Below are 27,781 nucleotides of genomic sequence, written 5' to 3' on the forward strand. Positions count from 1 at the left end.
TAAATCAGAAGACGCTGCCTTGAATTCAGATATCTCTGAAACACACAACTCATCCCTCCCAGTGAAATATCCTGTTTCATAAACCTTCTTCGAGATACTTGAAACTGCAGATCACTAAATGCCTAGCTTTAGGCATCTGACATTCCAGAGAATTAATATTTAAACTTATTATAGGAAAAAAGAATTGCGTTTGGTTGAAGCATGAAATATTTAATAGCGTCTCCAAATTAGAAACCCTATATTGTTTCGTGCTGGAAATGCCAACGTTATTACCTGGGCTTTGCACTCAAATAAGATAAAATGCACAGGCGGTCTTGAGATTAAACACATAATTACGGCCGTTTTCTCCAGAGAGAAGGGGAGCGAGGCAGGTTTGGGAGTGGAAGCGATTGAGTTTCATTTTTACGATACACTTAAAATTATACTATCATCCTCTGCCTGGAGGGTTGGGTTTGAGAGCGTTGAAGCTACTTAATCACAGAAAACTGTGTCAAGATCGGTGAATCCACGGAGGCCTATTCACGGTCTCGCAAAGCTGTCTCTGTCTTGGAATGGGCCCGCTGCTGGACAAGACGGGGTAACTTTCCCTACTCGCTAGGACAAAAGTATTAAGTGGTTTGGGATAAAAATTAAGCTTCAATTGACACAGTGGATCCTGGCAGCCTCTGCCGGCACATGTAATTTATTTACAGGGTTGGAAAGTCGGCAAAATACATCATCAGCTCTTATACAAACTTCTACTAGGTATTAAATACCCAAGCCTCAGAGAAGTAATTCATATAGTCCAGCAACGTTCCAAAACAAACCCACTCTCCAGCCCTCCGGAGAGCTTAAAACAGCAAATGGGATCGTATTTTTAAAGTCAGGTTTAGAATTCTCCCTGGTTTCTTGCGAAAGCTCTATTTTCCATCAAACCTGTTATTTAAAAACAAAAGCAACAACATCTAAAAGAGTAATGTAGTGGTTAAAAAGACACAAGTAGGAAGGGGCTGGGCCACATCACAACCAGCACCATCCTGGTACTGCTTCCTCCTCTCCCTTTCAGACTCAGGGTCAACATCCGAAGGCAAAGAAGCCTGGGGCAACAAGGTTTCCTGCAAATCCATCCTCAGGATAAGTAGGATTCTTTGAGAATGTCCACCTTCTCGTGAACGCAGGCACCCTCGTGCAAGGCCACAGACACAAACCAGCAGCGGGAACTTTTCCTTCCGTGAGGGTCATTTGGTGTGTTCATCATCTGAATCAAAAGACCCGCTTCCCACAAGCAAACTCTCAAGTTGACCCTGATCCCGGGTTGTTCTCCCCACCAAGCCCTTCTCTGTCCCATCACTGAATAAGAAATAGCTTAATAGATCTTAAGCCATCGTGCCCAGTGAAGCATGCATTCTACACCCTAGGCATGGAGGGGCTTATGAGGAATTCTCTTCAAACATCAACAGATGCCTTCAGAAGCAGGGGAAGGAAGACCACAACCAGGGTCTGGGCAAGAAAATCTCCCCAAACTGTGTGAAAGGCTCAAAAAGGGACTAGAACCCGCCATAACGCGTGTGCCGCTGCTTCTGAGAAGGAGCTGCTTCTAGAGGATCCCTCCGCAGCCTCAGAGAGGCCTGGCCTGAGGACCCCGTGTCACAGCTGGGAACCACTGTCTTTCCCCCATTTCTGCAGCAGGGAGGTGGATGGATGCAGGGAGTCTCCCCATAAAGTCACACCTCTGCTTGTTAGCCAGGACTCGGAAAGGGCCGCTCCCGGGAATGGCTGTCTGGCCCAGCCCGCAGCCTTCCGCTACGTTCCCCCGGGAATGGGGGCACATTCTGCAGCCACAGCAACTCCGTGCCACTGCCTGGGTTTTAAAGCCTATCCTTGAGAGTGCTGTGCTTTAGGGGGAAAGCATTGGCTTTGCTGTAAGACAGAGCTGAGTTCAAATCCCAGGCTTTACTAACTTACTACCTGTACAGCAAGTCTATGTGAACTAAATAGTGAGCTTATTATTGGGGCAAATGACTTAACCTTTCCAACCCTCAGCTGCCCCATCTGTAAAACCAAAATAATGCCTCCTTTCCTCACAGGGTTATTGGGCATCATTAACTGCAATCACAACTATAATGTACCCAGCCTGTCACAGAGTAGGTGCTCAGTAAAGATTAGTTGATTCTCCTCTTCTGTTTTCTTCTGTGGTCAGCTTCAGGAATCAAGTGTTCATAGGAGAAATCAAGTCTAAACCTGACCTGAGACAAAGGTGCCTTCTTCCCATACCCTAGATCCTTCCCAAACTTCCCAGTCCAGTTCATGGGGAATCCCGGAGCATCAGAGCAGGAAGGGACTATGTATAGATCATCCAGTCCCCACTGCTTCCCATTTTACAGATGGGGAAACAGACTCAAAGCCAAGAGCATGGCCTGCATGCATTGAGGCTGTACAATGGTGCATGTGTTTGCTCCAGACAGGCCCAACCATAACCACCAAATAAATTCAGGCCATACAGGAAATGCATTATTCAGTTAGCGGACTGAAGGTCTCCTCTCAGTGCATCTGACTCAAATGCTGACTTTAAAAACACAGCTCGTAATGCTAACACAATCCGCCTCAATCCGCCGGAAACCCTCTGAAGGAATAACCCTTTGGAGTTTAGGGGAAGACGGGGAAAAGAAGAAAACAGATGCTTTCAGTGACTTTAAACTAGAAGATCACTGGGTTAGGGATGTATTCTCCCCACCCCCACCCACCCCAGGTCTCTGTTTCCTTTCAGTTTCTTATAAATAAGGCCTAGAGAGACCAAATCAGCTACAACCACCCTCCCCCTTTTCTGCTTTCCTTACTAACTCAGCTATCAGCCCGGACTTTGCTTCGAATGCTGAAAGCACTTTTTTTTTTTCATTGTAAACTATTAATTCGGGCAGCCACTGTTGATAAACAAGAAGTCCGTTTTTAAACTGCTAGAATCATTAGCACAGTGAAGGCGCTCGGCACAAATATTTCAGGAGTTTGCTCTTTTTTTCCTGGCCCTGGTATTACAGCTGTGCTTTCTGCATAATGCACTTGAATTTTTCAAAGCCCACTGCAAAATTTGTTTCATTTCTTCTCCCCCTTGAACTGAATGTCTTTGTTTCTTTAGGCACAAAAATAAACTACCCCCTACCAAAAGAAACAACACAAGTCTCTAGGTCCAAACTAATTGCAACTAAAATCTGCATTAGGAAAGTAAATTACCAAACCACATAATTTAATTTTCAATACAATCGTGGATATATAAGGTGAGATTGTTGAAATACTACCACATCGGCTTCAAAAAAAAAAAAGGGAATTTTTTCCCAAGAAAACTGAGACAAGGAAGGGAAATGACCCTCTCTAGGCAAAAGCCACAGTTAGCCATAGTCTGGTCAACTTACAAATAAAGTTGGTATTTGTTTGTTTGTTGTTGTTGTTGTTGTTGTTGTTGTTGTTTCCTAATCCTATCCAAAAAAGGACTGAAAACTTTTTCTCCCCTTTTCTAGGATGCTGGCCAAACTCCACAAAATAAAACCGAAGAAAATGATGATAATTATGCAACATTCAGAACAAAGAACATAAGAATATATTTTTTTAAATGATTCATTGTGCACTTATGCCTGTAATGAGATTTTAACGCACTGTAAAAATAAGTGTGCTGGCTCATTTAGCTTCTCACGCAAATGTAACGCAGGGAGATGAATAACTCAAAGACGGGGTGGGTTTTTTTTGTTGTTGCTTTTTTTTTTTTTTTTTCTCAGAAGGAGGAGAAGTGTGAAGGAAAACCACAGCATATAAAGAAACTTATGTCTTCAAATCACAGATGGAGCAAGACAGCCTATCGATAGGATTCCACAGCTAGAAGAGTCCTGAGACCTTGGCCCAGCCAAGTATGGCAGGTAAACTGCTCAGAGGCAGCTAGGCCTAAATTAAGTTACGATCTCATGTGATGGTCTCCTCTCCATTTGTACGCCAAGTCCTAGCAGCTTCTGAAGAGCTTGGGAGGCAGGAAGGGAAGAGAAATTCTAGCCGCACAAGATTCTTAGGGAATCTTTGGGAATTATATTTCCGCTACACGTCTATAAAAGATTTGTCGGATACATAACTCTCATGCCTGTAGACGCAACATGTTCCTATCGTATTTGTGTACCCACACACATACACGGTTCTCTCTTTGTCTCACTGAGCCTGACATTTGGCCAGCAGGTTTCCCTCCCCTCCTTATTTGAAACCTCAAGCACCGAAAAAATTTGGATCTGATTATTTCCGGATCGCAGGACCAGCACTTTAAAATGGATGAAATGCAAGCAAATTGCCCACCAGAGCCGGAGGGGGTAAATGCTTTCAAAATAACTCATACCTTTCTATTATGGATGCGCTAGCCCCTGCAAGGCCTCCCCAGGACATCTCTGTGGCTTCTGATTCAGATGAAGAAATTCTACCAGGTAAGGCCACTAAAACCATCATGTTTACTCTCCACTGTCACCAGCCCCTAATGCCCATGCGGACAAACTAGAATGGCATTTCGTTTTCCTTCTTCAAGAAAAAAAAAAGAAAAAAGAAAAAAAAATATATATATATATACACACACATACATACACACACATACTAGCTATTATTTTAAGTTACAAGATTGACTCCTTTTTGGCATTTACAGCCATGTTATGATGGCTGTTTACTAATGGCAGTGTCCACATTTGTCATGATCATCAGCCTTCTTTTTAGTGCTAGGACGTGTCCAGTCTCAGTACGTGGTGAAAGGGCCCAGAGAGTCGTTGTGAATTAAATAGTGAGCTCATTATCTGGTTCGGTCTGGGAACAGCAACTCTGGAAAAACAGTAAACTAGCAAGTTTTCTAACTATGGCACAGATACTACTTCCAAAAATTCAAGACAGAAGAAATACCAAAAGCAAAAATATTTTAAGTTCCCCGGGCACATTCAGAAGCCATCTAGTACGCCAGCCCTCAGCCGCCGCCACACACATGTAGAAGGTACAACCCGTGTCACCGGGATCTGCTACTTGGAAGCGGAAGGCTAAGAAACTGCCACTTTCTGTCCGTAGCTTTGAGCACATCCTTGAAACTCAACGTCTTCATCTATAAAATGGGAACCATAGTAATAAGAGCCAGTATCTGCCCAGCACTTAAAAACTGCAAAGTGCTCTCCATCTGTTCCGTCCGAACAGCCCACGAGGTAGGCAGAGCACAGCTGGCGTGAGGGCAGATGAGAGAATGTGTGGGAACGTACGTTGAAAACCGTAAAACGCTGTGCACGGGGAACAAGCGTCATCGGGCCATCGCCACAAAGCTGTCTGCCTCCATAAAGCCCAGATGTTTACCTTCTTTCCTTGTCAGGACTTCCAAAAGCAGAGCGTTGGGTGTTTAATAAGAAGAAAGAAAAATGCAGCATCTGGTAATTTGGCCTTTCCAGCTGCTTGGAATCTGGATAAACGGGACTCTGCCATAAACAGATCGTGATTCTTATTGTAAATGATGACAATGTTAGTCCATGACGTCGCATCATCCCAGTGCCTCCTGACTCCAGATCTGGAAACACAGAGGACCCTAGCATTTGCGGATAAGCTGCTGGACTAAAGGGCTCGCTCCCTTTCTCGGCTTAGGGTCTGTCTGAAGCAGAAGGCAGATCATCTGAAACCTGACCCCAGACCAAGCAATACTGTCTTCTCTCCGGTCACTGGGCAGCCGTGGCCACAAAAGACCTGAAGCTTCGCTCCTCTCAGCTTCCTCTGGCTAGCGTACCAGTGAGTACGCTTCACATCCAACATTTTAAAAATCAAACCTTTCTCCCTCTTTTCCCTGCACCCTTTATCTCAAGGATCACTTACCCCAGCATGGTGCCTGGCATGAATTAGTAAAAGTGACCCCTTCTAGCTTTTTAGTTTATAAAGCATTCTTACAACCATTGTTTGATTTACCCTGAGAGGAAGACATTATTATCTCTCATGCAAATGAAAAACCAGAGGTTGAGAACATTAAACACATTACAAGAGTAATCCCCCCAGTAACCAGGCACTGAGGCTTTCTAAGTCAGTGTCACAGGAAATTTACAAATGGGGGAACTAAAGCACTCAGAGAGGGAAATAACTTCCCCCAAACTCCCACAAATCATAGATGGCAGGGCATAGTCAATAAATATTTTTCAATTGGTATTATGTCTGTTTCCAATAAACCTAAGATTTGAAGCTAGACACCAAACATTCAAAGGGTTACGTGGTCTGGGGAATATTTGGGTGAGAGTAGGGGTAAGAGGTGCCGGTTCCTTACGCATTTATAGGAGGACTGCTGACACTCTGCTGGAAGTTGGTTTTGTCTCAGGCCACTGAAGGGCTTGACTTGAAGAAGAACTTGCATAGAAAGACAGAAACCAGGATGGAAACCTCTTCAAGCCCAGGTCAGCAAGCAAAGGCTGACCAGAGAACTCCCACCCAGACCTGCTGGGTGCCCTTTTACATGGGAGACACTTTCTCCACTCTCGGGCCTCAGTTTCCTCATCTTTCAAATGGGTGTGATAAATCCTACCCCACCAGCCTTGCTGAAGGCTGTGAAGAAAACAGTTCAGAAGGCTCTTACAAACACTCAACCAGAACAACCACCTTAGGGTACAAAGAAAAAAGTTGTTCCTCCCATCCCTTTATCCTCCTCTGTCCTTTCCAAATATAATCCTGACTTAAACATCTCCTACATAAGACATTGGTGGGGGCGGGGGAGTATGGATAAAAATAATTGGGGGTTGGGAGAATGGAAGTAGGAAGATCGTAGGCAAAGCATCCAGATGAAAGGTCTCTAACCAAGGCTCGGGACAAAGACTATGTTTAGGAGAGCCATTCACCAGGTCTGCCGAGAACTCGATCTTCAGTTGACAGCTATGATTTTTTAAAACTTAAAATGTTGCAGGAGGGTATCTGTTGAAGAGAGGATTATGCGTGGAGCCGGGCAAGGCAGGGAGTTCAGGGCAGCAAATATTACTCATGTCTTGCACACCACTCCTCTCTCCCTAGCAAAAGAGAACTGTATATGTGTATCCCTGTAATAATACTCTAAAGCCATTTTTTTTTTTTTTTCTGTATCTACCCTTTCAAACAGGACCCCTATCTGCTGGAGAAGAGACTGACATTGAAAATGAGACAAGAAATAGCACTCTTCTAACAAACTCTGATGTTTTTGTTAAAAAGAAAAACAGTTTGTGTTCATTTTGTTTTACCAGTCCCTGAATTAGGAAGTTGGATATTTTCTACCCTGAAGAAGCTCTCATCTCTAAAAGCAAGACACCCTACCTAAGTTGCTGGGGTTGATGCTAAAGAAGTGATGTCTATAGAGCCAAATAAACTTTTTGTCTCCCTTGAGAATCACCTGGATAGAGCCAAGAGGTTCCAAATGCTGAAATAATGAAATCCCAAGCCTTGGTTTCTCTCAGGGAGGAAAAAAAAAAAAGGGCCAGGGGAGAGGAGCACACAGCGTCTTAACAATTTCCTCAATTTCTGGTTAATTATCTGTCAGCATGAAACTTATAAATAATGGCTCAATAATAATTAACTGTGATGAGAAGAACAGATTCATGAGAATCCCCAGATCATCGCTGACTTTGAGCCCATAAACCTTCCTTGGGCCTGCACCTTATACCCACCAGCTTCACTGGGTGGAGGAAAGGTATTGCAAAGGAACTTCTGACCAAAGATTATGCTTCTGAAGCTTCAAATTGAGAAAAGCCACTTTCTAAGTCAGAACTTGACTCAGGACAGATCATAGATTCATAAAATTTTCTAACAGGAATCCAGAAATCATCTGATGTAATTAATTCCTTACTTGAAAGATGGGGAAACTGAGGTTCCAAGAGGGGAGAGGTCTTGCTGAAAGCTTCTGGTTTTTGTTACTTAGGGAGATTGGAATAACTCAAAATATGCCTGCAACTGGTTCAGAGATCCTCGAGTTGCTATTCATCCTAATTTATAAGATTCTGATAAGTTTCACACAACTTTTATCAGAAATACACAGAAGTAAAATTATGTAATCTGAACTCTCTATACACACACTTCTCCAAAATAGGCTTACTGATTTTAAATGAGATGCTTCCTAAACAGGCATCATTTTATAATGACAACCGAGTCCCAAACAACTAGAAAGAAACTGAGGAGCACTGTTGAAAGTTCCACCAAGTTCTCTGGAGAATTCCCACCAAGGTGTGCGGTATCCAGGCCAGGCAGCCCGAATTTCTCCACACCTCTGGCCAGACACGTTGGCGAGGGCAGACTTACCCTTCCCGGCGGTGGCCTTGGACGGACCGTAGTCTCTGGGGCTCCGTGGTCGGAGGAGGTCGTGGGCGCACGGAGGCGGCACGGGCGGCCGGGGCAACAGGTCACGCGGGCCCCCATCCACGCAGCCGCCGCCGCTCACGGTGACCCTAAAGGCCATGTGCGTGCCGCCGAGGCCAGTGGGCCCGCGGCCTGAACCCGGGGCGCCGAGGGCCTCCTTTGGCCTCTTGTCTGAGTGCGCATCTGCCACCTCGCAGTGCATGGCGCCAGGGCAGGGCGCGCCGCTGGGGGTCGCGCCGGGCTCCTGCGGAGGGGAGAAAGCATCAGCGCATTAGTAGGAACGGACGGAACAGCCCCTACGGTGTCCCGGGGGAGGTTTGGGCAGGTCACCACTCCTCGGTTTATTTCTTGTCTCTAAAATGAGTTAGCTCCACCACACTTACCTTAACCTGACGCACCCACCTGATCCCGCAAAAGCCCCTTCCAGGCACAAGAGTGGCTCATACTTCCTTCTCTGGTGCGTCCAGGGCCCCCGCCACCCGCTGCCACAGCGCTTTCCGAGGGGCCCGTGTATCCTCCAGCTCAAATCCACCTCCACCAGTACCAGCCCGCTTTAAAAGGGAAACTGAGGCCTGGAGAAGGGAGAGTGGCTGTGCGGTGACACCCAGTGAGGCAGGAGCGGGAGGCAACTAGTATTCCCTGGGCAGGGCTCCGGCGAAGCCACGGAGGCTACTCCAGGTGGGTCAGAGGCTGCGCGCCTCCTGAGCGCTCCGGGGACCCGGCTGCACGTAGGGACCACAGACTGTGCACCCACCAGCCTGGGGCGCAAACCCTCTGAGACTTACCAAGACTCCCCCTCCCCCCTAAGCCAGGAGAATGCGAGTCCGACGATGGGCGCTCACTCCCGCGACACAAACCCATCACGAGCACACAGAGACACGCACACTCCCACGCGCAGCAGAGAAAATGAACCCATCGCACGCGCAAACCCGCACAAAGTCTGTAACGCCCATGGACGCTGGCTCCAACGCATACCATACACCCTCGCAAATGCACGCCGGGGACACAGTGTGCCACACGTCCTGCTCTCACTCACCCGCTCACTCAGCAACACTAGCAGCGTCACTGGCTCACACTCCACAAACACGCGGGCTGCGTCCTCCTCCACAGAGTCTCAGCCCCTCCATCATCCCTCCTGGAGCAAGGGCCCGGGGCCCCCAAACTCCTTTCCTCTCTGCACTCCCCGCGCCATTCCAAAGCTCCCGGGATTCGAGCGTCGCTGGGACCCCAGCCTCGGATCTCAGGCCCTGGCGCTCGCCCCCTCCCCGGGTCACGGGCCGCGCCCCCTCTCACCTCGCCGCTGCGGCTGCAGCTCGCGGCGCGCACCGCTCCGCGCGCCTCCACTGGCGCCGCAGCCCCCGCAGCCGCCGCTGCCGCCGCGTCCTGCGGGGCGGCATCCCGGGAGGGGGCGGGGCCCCGACCTGCCAGACAGCCGCTCCAGCCACTGGCTAGCTGCGGCTGCCTCGCGAAGACCAATCGCGGCGCGAGGGCGGGGCCTCCTTGCCTGGGGGGCCTGGGCAGGGCCCGGCGCGGGGCTGGGCGGAGGGTTTGACAGGCGGCGGCTGCCGGAGCCCTGCGCTGCCCGCTGCCCTCCGGCCGCCTCGCCGGGCAGGGCGGCGCCGCAGGCGGGAGAGGCTGGGCTCTGTCGTCCGAGCTGGACTGGCCGGGCGGCGGAGTGCACTGGGCGTCAGGAGAGCCAGGCTGTGTCCCCGCCTGTCCCAGCGACTGAGGCAGGACCCTTCCCTCCTCCGAGGTCAGTTTTCTCCTCACCAAATGGGACCGGCGAAACCTACACGCGGAGGTAACAAATGTGAAAAGTGCTTTAAAAGTTTTCTTGCAGGATCCAAGCGGCTCGCTTGCACGCATTTCATAAGCCAGTCAGCGGCAACGTTGGGACGCAAACTCAGACCACTTTTCTTACGTTTTCGTTTCTGTGGTGTTTTTCACCCTAGAGTCCAGGCTAGAGGGTCTCAAACTCCAAAGTTAAAAGACAAACAAAAACAGGGGCGCCTGGCTGGCAGGGTCAGTACAGCATGTGACTCTTGATCTCAGGATGGCGAGTTCCAGCCCCACTTTGGGCGTAGAGCTTACTTAAAAAAATTAGAAAGGTAAAGATGTTTGTTTAAAAAAAAAAAAAAAAAAGACAAACAGAAACAGATGCCCAGGTCAATATTTTCTTTTTCAAAACACAATGTTTATTTATTTGTTTTGAGAGAGAGAGAGCAGGAACAGGGAGAATCCCAAGCAGGCTCTGTGCAGTCAGCACAGACCTGGAGACAGGACTCAGTCCCACTCACCTCCAGATCATGACTTAAGCCAAAATCAAGAGTGGGTGGCTCAACCGACTAAGCCACTCAGGTGCCCCGATATTTTCTAATTAAATCTGTAAATCTGTCTGGGGACAGAGCCCCAGCGCCCAGATTTTTAGCAAGCTCCCAGATCTTCACAGACTTGTAAAGGCTTAGACGCATTCCTCTAAGTCCCTTCCGGGCCTGGAACCCGGTTCGCCTGCATTCCGGGCTCCTCACAGACAGTAGTGTCTCAGGGATCCCTGTCCAATGTATAGAAAGAACACCGCACAAACAGGACTTCAGGGTGACCGGTAGCAGTGGCTCAGTCCCCTTCTCTGAATTTCAGTTTCCTCCTGTACAAAACCGGGCTGTTCAGCTGGAATGGACTATTTGCCGGGCTACTGGAAGGGCCCAGTGGGGCCCCTGAGGTGGTCTCTGCATTTCATCTCAGTCCACCCCCTCTGCACTGTTTGCTAGGGACCTGGGCAGGCTCCAAGGGACCTGTCTGGCTTCACACTCTCTGAAGGGAGCGGTCTGACCTCTTTGGCCCTGCACTCAAGTTGAAAAATGTATATGGAACCCCTCCCTATGACACAAGTCAGGTCTCACAATAGAGGATTCTGCACAGAGTAAGAGACCTCAAGCAGCCTCCCTGGAATCTTGGGAAACCAGGATTTTAGAATCCTAGAATTCCAAAATCTGATTTCCTGTAATTGACTAAATATAGCATCTTACAATTAGAGAGCAATAGCGCTAAGAAGGACCTTGGAGATTTAGTTAGACCCACCCCCACATTCAAAGGAGAGAGGATGTGACTGGGTGTGGCACCAGCATCCAGCCTTCCTCACTTCGATGCCAGCCAGTTGCCTCTATTAGGTATAGGATGTCAACCAACCTGTCTGTGACACATAGGTCAAGGGCCAAGGGTTGTATAGGGCATCTCAAGGTGTTGCCTCTGTCCAGGGATTTGGAGTCAGGGATTGTTGCTACTTTTTTGGTAGGAGGGGAAGGGGTAGAAAGGAGCAAGAGTAGCTCAGTAAGCTCTCCCGACACACCACTAGGTGCTACTCCACACACCCTCCTTCGGAAGTGCCGCCAATAGGCCACGTGGCTTTCGCAAATCACAATCTCACTCTGGACCTCAAAATCAAGACAGGTGGAAGAAGATGGCTGGCCTTTCCAGTTCTGCCCTTAGCCGAGCCCTCTGCCTTCCCTCCTCACCACACACACACACACACACACACACACACACACACGCACACTCACATACAGCATCGCACACTTAGGACGATGAAAACATTTGCTGAATAAGTCACTGAATCAACTGGAACTTCAGGCAAAGGCTCTTCCAATTTCCAAGGTGCACCAACAGCTCATTCACTTATTCTTTATTGGGAACCTACCCTGAGCCAGCCCCCACACCTGAAGTAGAGAAATGGAGATCCTGCCCTTCCTCCAGTGAGCTCACAGCTCCACCCCACCAGGACAGATGGGTTTGTAAAGCCTGACAAAGCAATGAGAAGGTTAATCTGCTCAATAAAATAGGCCTCTTAAACACTTGTATACTGCAGGAGCCCTTTGGGGATATACAGAATCCAGTGGGTGCATGCGGTTTTTTTCCTAGAAGGAAATACAAGGCAGTGTTAACAGTGGTTAAGGGAATGGAGGACGGGGGGGGGAGGGGGGGTGGAATCCTGTACTTTTCATTTTTTACTCTTCTGAACTGTTAGTATTTTCTAACAGTATATATTATCCTCCCTCTCTTTCAGTAGGGGTTATTTGAGTATTAAGAGTATGAGCTATATTTCTTTTCTTTATAGTTTTGGTACGAAAATAAAACTCATTTATATTTTAATTGTCAAGAACAAAACCAAGCAAAACAAATAAAACCCACTTCTCCTTTTAGCAGGCCAGACAATAATGTGTGTTTTTCATACTCACCAGTGTTCCAGCTCAAACCCACTTTTGCCCTTCTAGTCCCACATACAGCCTGTCTACTAGATATCTCCATCACGGTCCATCTGCAAAAGCAAACATCATGTTTTCTTCTCTGACTTAAGTCTTCATTCCTGTAACTACCTAGATGAATGTCCCCATGGTCAAGTCTCCCATGTTAGAAGTCTGAGACCCAGCTTAGGTCCCTCTTCTCCCACACTCCCATATTTGATTTGCCATTAATCCACTTAACAATCCCACCCTTCCTGCCCCCTCCCACACACACACCAACATTTCTTCCCAACTCTTCTTCCTGCCTCAGCCTCATCTTCTTCCCTAGCATCCATTTTCCCTACAGGTCTCTCTGTCCGTCTCTGAGGCACAGATTTGATCACATCATTTCCCTATTTAGGGCAATGATTATTAATAGATCCCAACAGCCATCTAAATAAAGTCAAACCATTTTCTCACTGTACCATTTGGCCCTATCCTATGTTCCAGGAACCCTAGAATATTTTTCATCACCTAGAACCCAGAACATATACTCATGTCTTCATGGTTTTGTATATGATGCTTACTATGCTAACATTTTTCCCTCCTGTCCTTCTTCATACTCCTTCCTGTGAATTGTTTGATACACAGCTCAAGTGTCACTTTTACCAGAAGCCTTGTTGGAATCCTCTGGCTACAATTATTTTCTTCCCATACACTCTTACAGAAATCTCTACTTCATTCCATCTCAGAACTTATACTGTTTTAAAACTACCTATTTAACAGCCTCTCTCTTCATCTAGAGTGAGACCTCTCTGAGAGCAGGGGCAGCCTTTTGCCTTTGTAGCTCCAGAACCTAGAACAGATTCTAGCACAAAGTCAGTACTAGATAAATGGTTATGGAATGCTGATTGAATTACTAAAGACTGACCACTACTCCATTTGCTTAACTGCATTTCTAGCTAAGTGCTTCTTCAACCTATCATGACTTCCCCACTCTCCATCTTTGTCCACGGTCTTAAGAATATACTCAGCAAATGGTTGAGGCAAAAATAGACATTTCTGTGTATCTAAGGGTCTCCTGTGTCCTGGAGATATGCAAAAGGAGAAGGAATAGAGGTGATGAATGCTACACTGCTTACCCTGCCTCTATTTCTTGCAGCAAGAGAAGAATTAACATTCACTGGGGAACCTACTATGTGCCAGATAGTATGGCTGACACTCTTCATATGTGATCTCATTTTATCCTGAAAACTCTGAGAGAGAGATTCTCTTTCCCATTTTGTAGGTAGTTCCAAATTAAGTGATTTACTAAAGTTCTCAGTCAAGAGTCCCAAGACGAATCATTTGAGAAAAACATAGTCTCTTCAACAAATGGTCCTGGGACAACTGGATATCCATATGCAAAAGAATGAGTTGAATCCCCATCTCGTACCATCTACAAAAAGTAACTCAAATGTTCCTAAATGCAAGAGCTAAAAACCATAAAATGCTTAGAAGAAAATGTAGGGGTAATCTTTGTGACCTTGGATTTGGCAATAGATTCTTAGATGTGAAACCAAAAACAGAAGCAACAAAATTTAAAAAAGAAAAAAAGGACTTCAACACAATTAAAAGCTTTTGTGCATCAAAGGGACATTATGAAGATAGTGAAAAGACAACATACAGAATGGGAGAAAACATTTGCAAATCATACATTTGATAAGTGTTTGGTATCCAGAGTATATAAAGAACTCATATAACCCAACAGCAAAAAGACAATCCAGTTAAAACACGGGCAAAGGACTTGAACAGACATTTCTCCAAAGAAGATGTACAAATGGTCAACAAGTACATGAAAAGAGGCTCACCCTTATTAGTCATTAGGGAAATGCAAATCAAAACTACAATGAGGTATCACTTCACACCCATTAGGATGGCTATAATTAAAAAAAAACAAGTGTTGGTGAGGATGTAGAGAAATTGGAAACTTCATATATTTCTAGTAGGAATGTAAAATGGTTCAGCCACTGTGGAAAATAGTTTGATGGTTCCTCAAAAATTTTAACATAGAATTACCATATGACCCAGCAATTCCACTCCTAACTATCTACCCAAAAGAACACTGCTGTGGAAACAATCCAAATGTTCACCAGGATGAATGAACAAACTGTACACACACACACACACACACACACACACACACACACACACACACACACAAATGGCATACTATTCAGCCTTAAAAAGGAATGAAGTACTATTACATGTTACAACCTGGATGAACCTCAAGACACAAAAGGATTCCACTTATATATCTTTTTTTTAATGTTCATTTATTTTTGACAGAGAGAAAGAGAGAGAGACTGGCCGTGAATGAGGGAGGGGCAGAGAGAGAGGGGGACAAAAGATCTGAGGTGGGCTCTGTGCTGACGGCAGACAGATCCAATGCCAGGCTCAAACTCATGAACTGTGAGATGGTGACCTGAGCCAAAGTCGGACACTCAACTGACTGAGCCACCCAGGTGCCCCATATGACATACTTTTTTTTTTTTTTTAACATTTATTCATTTTTGAGAGACAGAATGTGAGTGGGGGAGAGGCAGAGAGAGAGGGAGACACAGAATCTGAAGCAGGCTCCAGGCTCTGAGCTGTCAGCCCATAGCCCAATGCGAGACTCGAACTCACGGACTGCAAGATCATGACCTGAGCCGAGGTTGGACGCTTAACTGACTGAACCACCCAGGCGCCCCCTGTACAATATATTCTTAATAGGTAAATCCGTAGAGACAGAAAGCAGATTGGTGGTAGCCAGGGGCTAATGGGGATTACCTGCTTAATGGCTACAGGTTTTCTTTTAGGCTAAGGAAAAATTTTTGGAATTAGGTAAAGATGATGGTTGCACAGCACTGTGAATGTACTAAATGCCACTGAATTACTCACTTTTAAGTAGTTAATTTTATGTTACATGAATTTTACTGCAATAAAAATTTTTGACTTAATTAAAATTAAAGATTGTGTGCCTGAGTACAAAGCTTGGGTTTCCTTCACTGCACTTTGGGGCTTTCATTGAGGACAGTCCATAGAATGACTTCTTTAGTGGTTGTAGCTCTGGTGCTATTAAGCTGAGGGACCTGACCAAGTCACCATCCCTGGTTCCTTGACACTGCATCTGCCAAATAAAGATGACAGTCCCGGACTCACCGGGGCTTCTGTGGAGACTCAATGAGAAGGTGGAAAAAGATCAAATCACCAGAAAATGAAAAGTCATGATGATGATAAATGAAATACCCAACATACTTCTTTCACAACTTCTAGACTTCTTTTATTAACTTGAAGATGCTTTGTTATCATTTATTATTATTATTATTAGAGAGAGAGCACGCACACATGGATGGGGGAAAGGGGCAGAGGGAAAGAGAGAGAAAGAATCCCAAGTAAGCTCCATGCTTGTGTGGAGCCTGACACGGAGCTCGATCTCACCACCCTGGGATCATGACCAGTGCCGAAATCAAGAGTTGGACGCTCAACTGACTGAGCCACCCAGGCGTCCCAAAGATGCTCTTTTTTAGAACAAAGAAAACCCCCTGAAGAATCCTAATATGGAACACAGTCATAAAGGACCAATAAAGATGTTCTAGATAAAATCTCAAATATAATTAGGGAGAATAAGAACCAACTGAAAGTAGGAATAGGAAGGAACTTTCTTAACTAGAAAAAGGGCATCTACAAAAACAAAACCTACCATCACACATTTACACTATACTTAGTGGTAAAAGATGAATGATTTTCCCCTAAGATTAAGAACAAATAAGGATATCTGCTTTCACTATTCCTATTCAGCAATCACACTGGAGGTCCTAAGCAAGTGCAGTAAGGCAAGGGGAAAAAAAATTGACACACACAAGTTGGAAAGTAAGAACTAATATTCTCTATTGGCAGGCAACATTATCATCAATGTATAAAATCCCATGGAAACTATCCCAAAAACCCTCCTAGAGCTAATAAATGATGAGTTTATCAAGGTTGCAGGATACAAGGTTAATATAGAAAAATCCATCACGTTTATATATACTAGCAATAAACCACTAGAAATTTTTTTTTAATTTTGCCCATTCTCTTTTCCCCATCTTCTGATGTCACCATAATAGTACACATGAACATCCTGGCAGATGCTCTCAAGAGCATTAATGTGACAGGAGAGACAAACGCCAGGGCCTTATTAGGTCATGCTCCAAAGTCACCATCCAGTTTCTAACTGTGATGATGGAGCATGGTTACATTGGCAAATTGGAAATCACTGATGATCACAGAGCTGGGAAAATTGTTGTGAACCTCACAGGCAGGTTAAACAAGTGTGGAGTGATCAGCCCCAGGTTTGCTGTACAACTTAAAGATCTAGAAAAATGGCAGAATAATCTGTTCCCGTGTCACCAGCTTGGTTTCATTGTACTGACAACCTCAGCTGGCATCATGAACCATGAAGAAGCAAGATGAAAACACACAGGAGGGGGAAAAAATCCTGGGATTTTTTTCCTAGGGATGGAATACATACATGCAAATAAAATGCCTCAATGGACAAAAAAAAAAAAAAAAAACTCGGTTGAGCGTCCAGCTTCGGCTCAGATCATGATCTCAGTTGGTGAGTTCAAGCCCTGCATCGGGGCTGTGTGCTGACAGCTCAGAGCCTGGAGCATACTTCAGATTCTGTGTGTGTGTGTGTGTGTGTGTGTGTGTGTGTGTGTCTGCCCCTTACAGGCTCATGCTCTGTCTCTCTCTCCTTCAAAAATAAGTAAACAGTAAAAAAAATTTTTAAAAAAGATATAGTTAGATATAAATCTAACAAATAAGTGCAGAATATATATGCTGAAAACTACAAAACTCTGATTAAAGAAATCAAAGTAGATCTAAGTAAACAAAAGAGGTATACTTTATTCATCATTTGGAAGATTAAATATTATTAAGATGTCCATTCTCCCCAGATTAATCCATAAATTCAGCACAACTTCAATCAAAATGCCAGCAGGAGTTTGTTGTTGGTGGTGGTGTTGTTTTTAATAGAAAGCAACAAGCTGGTTTGAAAAACCTATTTGGAAAGCCAAAGGAATTAGAATGGCCACAGTTATGAAAAAGAAAAAGATGGAGGACTCACTACCTGATTTTAAAACTCACTATAAAGCTATAATAATCAAGACAGTGTGACAATAAATTATATTTTAAAAAATCAAGGCAGTGTGATACTGGCAAAAAGATATTCACATAGATTAATGGAACAGAATATTCCATATTCTATGGAACCCACATATGGCGAAGAGATTTTGTCAAAATTACAAAACAATTGAGTGGAGAAAGGACAGTCTTTCAACAAATAGTGCTGGAGCACCTGAACATACATATACAAAAAAACAAACCTCAGCCTATACATCACACACTATAAAAAATTAACTCAAAATGGATCAAAATACAAAGTTGCGACTTCTGGAAGAAAATAGAGAAGAAAATACTTGTGACTGCAGATTAGGTGAAGAGTAATTAGATATGATGCCAAAAGCACAATCCATAAAGAAAAAAAATGTTAAATTGGACTTGATAAAAAATTAAAATTTTTGCTCTTCAAAAGCCACTATTAAGAGAATGAAAGGACAAGCCACAAACAGGGAGAAAATATTTGCAAATCATATATCCAACTAATGACTTGCATTCAGAATTTCTGAAGAACTCTCACAACTTAAGAAAAAGAAAACAACCAACGGTTTTAAATGGGCAAAAGATCTGAACAGATACTTCACCAAAGAAAATATGCAAAATAAGTACATAAAAAGATGTTCATCATCATTAGTCATGAGGGAATGCAAATGATAAACACACTGCAATACCATTACACATCTATTAGAATGGTTATAATTTTAAATTTACAAATAAAATTTTAAAAATATCAAATGCTGGCAAGGATGTGAAGCAAGTGAAACTCACATAAATTGCTGGTAGAAATGCAAAAAGGCACAACCACTTTGGAAAAGTTTGATATTTTCTTACAAAGTTAAACATAATACTTGCCATACAACTCATACAAGCCAGCAACCTCCTTCCCGGTATGAAATGAAAATCTAGGTTTACACAAAAACCTGTACACAAAGATTTTTTAGGAACATTGTTTGTAATCCTCAAAAATAGAAAACCAAATGTTCCTCAACTGCAGAGCAGATAAACCATGGTAAATGCACAGAATGAAATACTATTCAACAGTAACATAAAGTTGATTATTGACATACATAACAACATGGATGAATCAGATGTGTATCATGCTGAGTAAAAGAAGCCAGACTCAGGGTGCCTAGGGTGGCTCAGTAGGTTGAATCTGACTCTTGATTTCGGCTCAGGTCATGATCCAGACTCACGGTTCATGAGTTCCAGCCCTGCATCAGGCTCTGCACTGACAGTGAGGAGCCTGCTTGGGATTCTCTCTCTCTCTCCTCCCTCTCTCTGCCTCTCCCCCACTCATTCCCCGCCCCACACTCTCAAAATGAATAAATAAACCTTAAAAAAAAAAAAAAGAAGAAGAAGAAGCCAGACTCAAAAAACTACATACTGTATGATTCCATTGATGTAACATTCTGGAAAAGGCAAAATTATAAAGAACAGATCAACAATTTCCAGGAGTTAAGGGTTAGAAAAGATCTGACTACAAGAAATGAGGCAATTTGGGGGAGGAAGGGCCACGATAGAACTGTTCTGTATCTTGATTGTGGCAGTGTTTACACGACTCTATGCATTTATCAAAGCCCTTAGATCTGTACACAGTGAATTTTACTGTATGTAAATTAAAAACAGAGTCAAGTTGGTTATTCCTAAAAGTGGAGTCTCTTCTAAATGACGCCTTAGGCTCATCAAACTCTCTCTACAAATAGAAACTGATAAATGGCTTGAGAAGTCAAGTTTCTCCCCACCCCCTCCTTCTCCTTTCTCCTCTCCTCCTGTTTTTTCTTACATGAATGATGGCACCATCAAGCTGGGATCCTAGGGGTTATCCCAGGCTCCTTCTCTCCCTCCACCCACATCTAGACTCCAAGGCCTGTAATTCCTACCTCCCGTGTACTTCCTGTAAGTGCTCCTTCTCTCCATCTCCACACTGTGGCCTTCACCAGGCCTCATCATCTCTAGTCTGTATCACTGGACCAGCTTCCCATCTGGGTCTCCTGCCTGGCCTCTGCAATCCAACCTCCTCCCTGCAGCCAGAGTGGTCTTTCTAAATTACTAATCCCACCATGTTGCTCTCCTGGCTGAAAGCCTTCTGAGTGTCCCCAGCTCTTTGGGGGCAGGAATTGTTCTATGTGCCACTCTAGCCCTGGTACTGAGCACCTGGTATGTGCCTGGTGTCCAGGCACACTCAGTGAATTATGGTTGAATAGATGCATAAGTTAATAGAGTGAATTAAGGAGTTGCCAAAGGATGTGAAGACCCTCCAGAAACTCATTCTGAGAGATCAGAAGTAGTGTATGCACATTCCCATCCATCTTGATCCAACAATATTGACTGAGCACCTACCATGCCCAGGATCTGTTCTAAGGAGCCAGAGACTCATGGAGCTTCCAACTGGTAGTGGACAGAAAGTATTCAACTAATCATACAAATCCATGCACGTACGTGAATCATACAATTGAACAAAGATATAAGGTCCTGAAGGAGAAATGCCCCATGTGATGAGAGGCTGTGAAGTAGGCAGGGGTGTTGGGGGCTTGATGAAGTCTAAAGGGTCACAGAAGGCTTCCCTGAGGAGGTGATGATTCAGATGGAATCTTGGAGGAAACAAAGTCGCTGGTCTCAGAGCTGAGGAAGAGCTTTCCAGCAGATGGCCGAGCATGTGCAAAAAGCCCTGAGATGAGAGGAACGAAGATCCCTTCCAGGCAGCAAAAGAAGGGCAGTGTGAATGGAAGCCAGTGAGTGAGGGGAGGAGAGGCCCCAGATGAGGCCAGGGAAGGGAAAGGGCTGGATCCAAAATTGATGAAGAATTTTAGGCTGGAGACTGACATAATCAGACCTGTTCTGAAAATACCATTCTACCTGTTGTGTAGAAAGTGGATTGAGAAAGAGGCAAGTGCAGATGCTGTCAGGATCATCAGGCCTAGTCCCAAAGAGCAATACTGGGGAGCCTGGACTCAGGTGGCCAGGGTTGGTGGGGATGGACAGAAGTGGCTACATGCAGCTTTATTTAGGAAGTTAACCTGACAGGCCCGGGTGATGGGGGCGACAGAGATGGAAGGGAAGGGAGAGGTCAAGCATTTGGAAGTTGCAGTTTTCAACTTTGGAACTTCCCCTGGGTGGCCCAAGGCATCCCTCATCCTTAATGGTGGTTTCTGAAAGCCATGTTGCCGCAATTACCAGGCCACTAAGTTATACCCCTTCCTCACTCTCATTACTGGGCAACTGCTCTCCCATAAAAACTTTAGTTGGCTTTCAGCACATCACTGTATTTGTCAGGAAACAGAACCAGACAATATAGTAGCCTCTTAAGTAGTCTCCCTGCTTTCATTCTTACCAGCCACCCCCTCTCCCCAGTCTACTTTCCACAGAACAGATTGAATTTTGAAAAAACATAAGTGGGCCCAAGTTACTCCTTTGCTCAGAACTTTCCAATGGTTGCCTCTGACTCAGAGTAAAAGCAAAGTCCTTATTGTAGCCTACCAGTCCGGACATGGATTGGTCCTCTCCTACGTCGCTGACCTCACCTCTGCCACCCCCCACTGTGCCCAGCCACTCTGCCCTCTTTGCTATCCCTTGAACTTATCAAGCGCACTCTGGTATTGGGGTCCTGCTTTCTGGGACTTTTCTCCCAGTTATCTGGCCAAACATCACTTTACCAGGAAGGCCTTCCCTGACCTCCCCACCTAAAATGGACGCACTCTGCTAGTTACTACCTACTTGCTTTATCTACTTGCTTTTCAGAATACTCACCATCACGTGACGTTGGTTTATATTCATTGCGTATCTCCTCCAACTACAGCCTTAGTTTGCCTACTCTGAGCTACTTGCTATCCGTATGAAAACGTGTCAAATATTTGCTGACAAAGAAAATAAGCCAGTTCCATCTTATTATTTAAGAAGATCTAAAAGGGTAATATGGTCTTCTGTCCTAATAATAACAATAATTGTTATTATTATCATAGTTAATAGCAACCACAAAAACATTACAATTTTTGAAATAAGAATGATGGACTTCAGTATACCAGGCCAATTTGTAAGGCTGACTCCAGAACCCAGTGTCCTTTTATAGCAGCCCAAAAGATACAAAGCTTTTCTTACTGTTCTCACATGACCTCTTCAGTGAGAACGAGGCGGGGCAAACTGACCACTGATGGACACAGCTGTCCTCTCATAACTGTCTAGCTTTGTGGAAGATCCTGGTGACTTATTCATGTTTTACAACACAAATAAATAAAAGTCCACTAAAACAGATTTATCTTTTCATTCACAAACAGTACTTCTGTCCAAAGTTAGGAGGTTTTCCATTGGACTTGTACATTGAAATAAGAATTCTCTTTACTAAACTTGATTCAACTAAATAAGTCTTAAGCTTGAGACATATTTGGAGACAATGTTCCATTTTCACGAGGAGAAGGAGCAAAGCCTGACAGAGCATCACAGTTCCGTTTCAAAGAAGACAAGGAGTGAAGTCTAGATTCTGCAAGAAAATCACAGGCTGAAATTTGCTAAGGAAAAATAGCAAGCTATTTCTAAGGTTTTGCTTCAAAAATACATACTCCTCTCACACATTCTTGGGGATTATTTCTTCAAGATGATAAAATATTCCTTCCTGGGGTGGGGGGGGGGGGGAGTGGAGGGGTGGGGTGGGAAGTACAGCTCCTAAGAAAATTAAGAGCCTGGCTTTGAAGACAGATCTCCATGCATCTGAATCCCATCTCTATTAGTTGTGTGTCCTTGGGCAAATCGTGTCATTTCTCACCTCAGCCTCCTCTCCTAGAAAACTGAGGTAAACGACATAACCCTGACAGATAAATGGCTATTAAAGATAATGTGTATGGAGTATGGAACCTGTTGTCCAGCACCCAGCAGGTGCTCAATAAATGGTAGCAGTTATTGCTCTATGAGCATCTATCTACAGAATCCCATTCAAGCCATCAGCACTTTCAAATGTAAGATACTAAAACAATCAATTTTAAAAGAACATTTAGAAAATACAGAAAAAAAAATAAATCTCCACCAGTACTATGAATAAAATCTCCCCCCTAAACAAATGAGAAGTGGTGTGGACTGCAGACATCTCTCCTTTAACAACTTTGAAATAGTGACCTCTGCTGGTCAGTGGAAAACCAGAGCTTTCCAGCCAACTCTTTCATGATTGAGCAAGGGTTGAGTCAGCGAGGCTTGGTCCCTGTCCCTGGAACAAAAACCAGGTGTTGCATTACAAGGGACAGAAATCGTCACAAGGGTTACCACGATGTAATTGGGATGTTAACAAAATTAAAGGCCGGCCTTTCCATTTGCTCATCTGCCCAGAAGAATCTTTTTTTCAAACCCCGTGGTCTCCTATTTTTAAAATGTCATAATTGCATGCAAATGTTACAGCTGAAAAACAACGCAAGGGGCATTAAAAATCAATCTTCCATGTAAGCCTCAGATTTTCCAGCATGAAGATCCAAAAGCAGAAGTGGTGACAAATGTGTAGAAAACAGAGTGAAAAAGTCAGAATGCATCATTAAGAATATTACAACAAAAGGAGGGAAAAAAAATCTTTGGGAATGAATACACGTCTGATTCAGCTGGGGTAAACAGCCAACTACAAAGAAGGCTTTAAAGAACCCTGCAAACTTCTTACAGATATGACCCAGAAATCCAATTAGGAAGCCGCCATGTCCCTTCTGTTCAGTCAGAAATACACTTGATGGAAGAGGCTACTTAAGAGTCTGTGGGCTGGGACATTTAGACATGAAACACATTCCTACTGCTTAAGGTGTGAAATAAAACAGAGGTTGAAAACTGGCAGCCAAAGGGCCATGTCGTTTGGTTTGGCACTTGCCCAATTTTTTAAATTAGTTTCCAACACTTTAAAAATGGAGATTTCACATCAAAATCTGAATTTCTGCCTTCTTATAAACAACAAATGGAGAGATCTAGTCCTCTCAGGCCAACATTCTCCCACAGCGACAACCAACTAGGGCCAAGCAGCCACGGTCCTCCCTCCAGATGGGGCGCGTGCTCTCTGGTCTGCCTCGCTCATCACATCACCTGTCTGGCTTTTGCAAGTGCTTGAGTCTGAGACTCTGGATTTCTAAAAGCCCAAAGGCACTGATGATGAACCCAGTTCAGTTCAAACAAGTATCAACCACATGCCAGGCACTTAATATAGGCGCTGGGGTTATAAAAAATGAGATATCATCCCTGAACCCAAGGAACTCACAGATTTCAGTTTCCAGTGAGAGCTAGTGAATTAGAAATTATAATACATTTCCACACATGCACTGAAAAGGTATAGGAATGGTAAAGACTAACGTGATTAAGTTCACTTTCTAGCTTCTTGAGATGGTACTTAACTCACTCATTTCAGTCTTTCTTCTTTTCTGTTATATGCATTTAAGGGTATACGTTTCCCTCCAAGCATAGCATTAGCTGTATCTCATAAGTTCAACATGTATTTTTATTATTGCCCATTTAAAATAATTTTTCCCACCCATGTGGTTTCTTCTTTGACCTGTGGGCTATTTAAAAGTGTAGTTCTGGGGCGCCTGGGTGGCGCAGTCGGTTAAGCGTCCGACTTCAGCCAGGTCACGATCTCGCGGTCCGTGGGTTCGAGCCCTGCGTCAGGCTATGGGCTGATGGCTCAGAGCCTGGAGCCTGTTTCCGATTCTGTGTCTCCCTCTCTCTCTGCCCCTCCCCCGTTCATGCTGTCTCTCTCTGTCCCAAAAATAAATAAACGTTGAAAAAAAAAAATTTAAAAGTGTAGTTCTTACTTTCCAAACATATGGAGTGTTCTAATTATCACTTTTAACTGATTTCTACCTTAATTGTCCTATGGCCAACATACTCTAAATGATTTTAATCCTTTGAAATTTGTTGAGACTTGCTTTATGGACCCACATATGGCCAGCTTTGTAAATGTTCAGTGTAAGCTTGAAGAGAATGTGTGTTTTTCAGTTGTTAGGTGCCATGTTCCCTATGTGTCCATTGGGTCAGATTTGCTGATCATGTCATTTAAATATTCTACATCCTTACTGATTTCTAAAACCCACTTGTCCTATCAGTCACTAAGAGAGGTATGTAAAATACCTTGTTATACTGTGGACTGGTCTATCCCTCCTTGTAAGTGGTTCTGTCCATTATAATGGATATTTTTAAAATTCATAATATTTTTAATTCATAATATTTTTTAATTCAAGCGTAACATACATAAAGGACAGAAATCTCATATAGTTCATTGAATTTCCATATGTATACACCCACATAACCCAAATCAAGATAGAGAACATTTCCAGCACTTCAGGATTGCTCACGACTCTCCCAGCTCAATATACCACCCCTCTCCCCAGTATTCATAGGGTGAAAACATAGGGCGCTGTGCTTGAAATGTATATAAATATAATCACAGTATATATTCCTTTCTGTCTGGCTTCTTTTGCTTAATATTATGTCTATGAACTTCACTCACATTGTTTAACACAGCAGTAGTTCATTCTTTTGATTGCTCTGTAAAATTGTATTGTGAAAGTACAGCACATTTATCCATTCTACTGTAGTGATGGACATTTGAATTGTCTCCAATCTGGGGCTACTGTGAAAAATCCTAAGACTCCTACAAGCATCCTTAGTAAATGAATTTTGGAGGGGGAGATGCACTAATCTCTCTTACATATCTTGGGATATGTACTAATACCAATTAGTGGAACTGGTAGATTCTGGGGTAGGCATATGCTTAGCTTTAGTAGTTACTGCCCATTTGTTCACTCCTTCCAGCAAGTCTATGGGAGTTTTAGTTGCTCCACATCCTCATCAACACCTGTCATTGTCTTTTTTTTTTTTTTTTAAGCCCTTCTGATGGGTGAGTAGTGGGATGTCAGTATAGTTGAAATTTTTATTTCCAGGGATACCTGGGTGGCTCAGTCTGTTAAGCGACCAGCTCTTGATCTCAGCTCAGGTCATGATCTCGCAGTTGTGGGATCAAGCCCTGCGTTGGGCTCTGTGCTGTCAGCATGGAGCCAGCTTGGGGCTCTCTCTCTCCCTCTCTCTCTGCCCCTCCCCTGCTTGCTCTCTATCTTCTAAAACAAATAAGTTTTTAAAATAGTTTAAATTTGGGGGCACCTAGGTGGCTCAGCTAAGCGTCTGACTTTGGTTCATGTCATAAACGCAGTTTGTGGGTTTGAGCCCCACGTCAGGCTTTGTGCTGACAGCTCAGAGCCTGGAGCCTGCTTCGGATTCTGTGTCTCCCTCGCTCTCTGCCCCTCCCCCGCTCATGCTCGGTCTTTCTCAAAAATAAATATTGAAAAAAGAAAAAAGAGTCCACGTATCTTTAAAAGACTGTCAAGGTAAAGGTCTGTGATTTAGAGGTCACCTTTTAATGTTTGCCTGCCAGGGAACATCCCATAGATCTTCCAGGACTGCTTTACCACCAGGATCACTTGCAAGGCACACTCAACAGAATCTGATAAGACGTGTGTGCAGAGAGAACATGAGAAGTTGAGAGCAAGGCAGAGTCACACAGCTCCTGCAAAATAATACAAGTGACAAAGCAAGCTAGCACCAGGACACCTAAGGAGATGCTGCATTTAGTGCTGAAAGGGTCCGTAAAGGAAGTGGGCACAAATGCAAGCAACAGCTATTGCTTGGAGTAGGCTAGGGCCAGAATAGATGCTCAATCAGCAAACAGCAACAGCAAGACAGATCAATTTTGACTTCTTTTGTCTTTTGTTTTTAATGTTTATTTCTGAAAGAGCATGAGCAGGGGAAGGGCAGAGAGAGAGGGAGACAGAAGATCTGAAGCAGGCTCTGCACTGACAGCACAGGGCCCAATGAGGGGCTCAAACTCATGAACCATGAGATCGTGACATGAGCTGAAGTTGGAGGCTTAACTGACTGAGCCGCCCGGGCGCCCCAGGACACGTCAATTTTGTAAATAAATAGGGAAAGGTTCTGTGGGAACATGCGTTGCCTCCATTTACTTCTCTCACACAGGGTGGAGAACCCTTTGAGCACAAGGTCCACGACCTTGTACGATCAGAGCCTATCACAGGGTCTGGTATACAGTAGGCAGTGAGTGAATGCTGGATGAGTGAATGGAAGAATTAACAGCATTTTACAAAAATGCTACAACACCTTGTCTTAAATGCCCAAGGCCAGATGTTTCAGAATACAGTTTTTCAGGTGTTAGGTAATCACGATGTGTATTACATAACACTCTCACGGGGTCTGGGACAGCACCTCATAAGCAAACATACTACAGCAAACGTAAGCATAGTCTCACTATGTGGAATAAATTAAGTCTACAAAGAGCCTCACATCAGGTCAGGTTTTGCTGCCAAATAAATTTTGTCACAAAACTTACCAACAAAAAAACGCTCCAGATTTCAGACTTTGTAGACAAAGCTCTGCTAAAGATGAAAACTAAAGTAACCATAGAAAGGACTACTAACTTTCACTTATTTATTGGGAAACCATGGTTAGTGGAGCACATGGTCTCCATGGGTTCACAGATAAATTTAACCGCTGATTAGACTTACTGGAAGAAAATGATAGGTCAGAAGAAACTATCCAAAATAAAGCATAGAAAGTCAAAAATATTAAAATAGAGAAGACGAGTTAAGACACATATGGTATATTAAGAAAGTGTAACTGGAATCCTGGAAAGAGAGAGCTCATAGTCTAAAAGGAGATACATATTATAATCAGTTAAATTACAAATCAATGTGATAAGTACAAAGAGGGAATGACAACACGTTGAAAAAAACATATCGAATTCTATCTGGGAGTATGTAGAAAGGCTAAGCTCATCCTGAAGACCAGGAAGTATGCCAAGACACAAACCCAGGCAAAGGGAACATGAACATGAGTATATAATGACATGGAAGGGCAGTTCATGTTCTATCACTTGCTGCAATTTCAAGGTAAGTATATGAACACCTATTTCTCAGCCTTTGGGGTCTAACCATATTCTTCACGCTTTCCAATAAGTGCATCAGAAGTATGCCTTATAGCAAATGATGGTTCACATGCTTCAGACACTCATCTGAGAGCACCACATAGAAGACCATCCACTAGGGCCA

At 44.1% G+C, this 27,781-nt stretch overlaps 1 protein-coding gene and 1 pseudogene across 3 annotated transcripts in view; one reads left to right on the forward strand and one right to left on the reverse strand.

Moving 5' to 3' along the window:
* The window catches only part of GLIS1 (GLIS family zinc finger 1), a 230,419-nt gene extending 220,697 nt beyond the window's left edge, over window positions 1–9,722 (reverse strand). For 2 of the 3 annotated variants that reach the window (XM_086717037.1, XM_086717036.1), the window contains exons 1-2: window positions 9,610–9,722; window positions 8,260–8,560 (exon numbers count right to left, since the gene is read on the reverse strand). In XM_086717037.1, coding sequence (XP_086573163.1) covers window positions 8,260–8,518 — 259 coding nt within the window. In that variant the 5' untranslated portion in view covers window positions 8,519–8,560; window positions 9,610–9,722. Of the gene's footprint in view, window positions 1–8,259; window positions 8,561–9,352; window positions 9,360–9,609 lie in introns of all 3 variants that reach the window. The other variant, XM_086717038.1, reaches the window with a different exon arrangement.
* A 5,648-nt stretch (window positions 9,723–15,370) lies between these two features.
* On the forward strand, window positions 15,371–17,094 carry LOC147578022 (small ribosomal subunit protein uS8 pseudogene; annotated as a pseudogene).
* Window positions 17,095–27,781: the final 10,687 nt, after the last annotated feature.

Source organism: Puma concolor, chromosome C1, assembly GCF_028749965.1.
Source record: "Puma concolor isolate L17-30 chromosome C1, mPumCon1.1.hap2, whole genome shotgun sequence".
Taxonomy (NCBI): domain Eukaryota; kingdom Metazoa; phylum Chordata; class Mammalia; order Carnivora; family Felidae; genus Puma; species Puma concolor.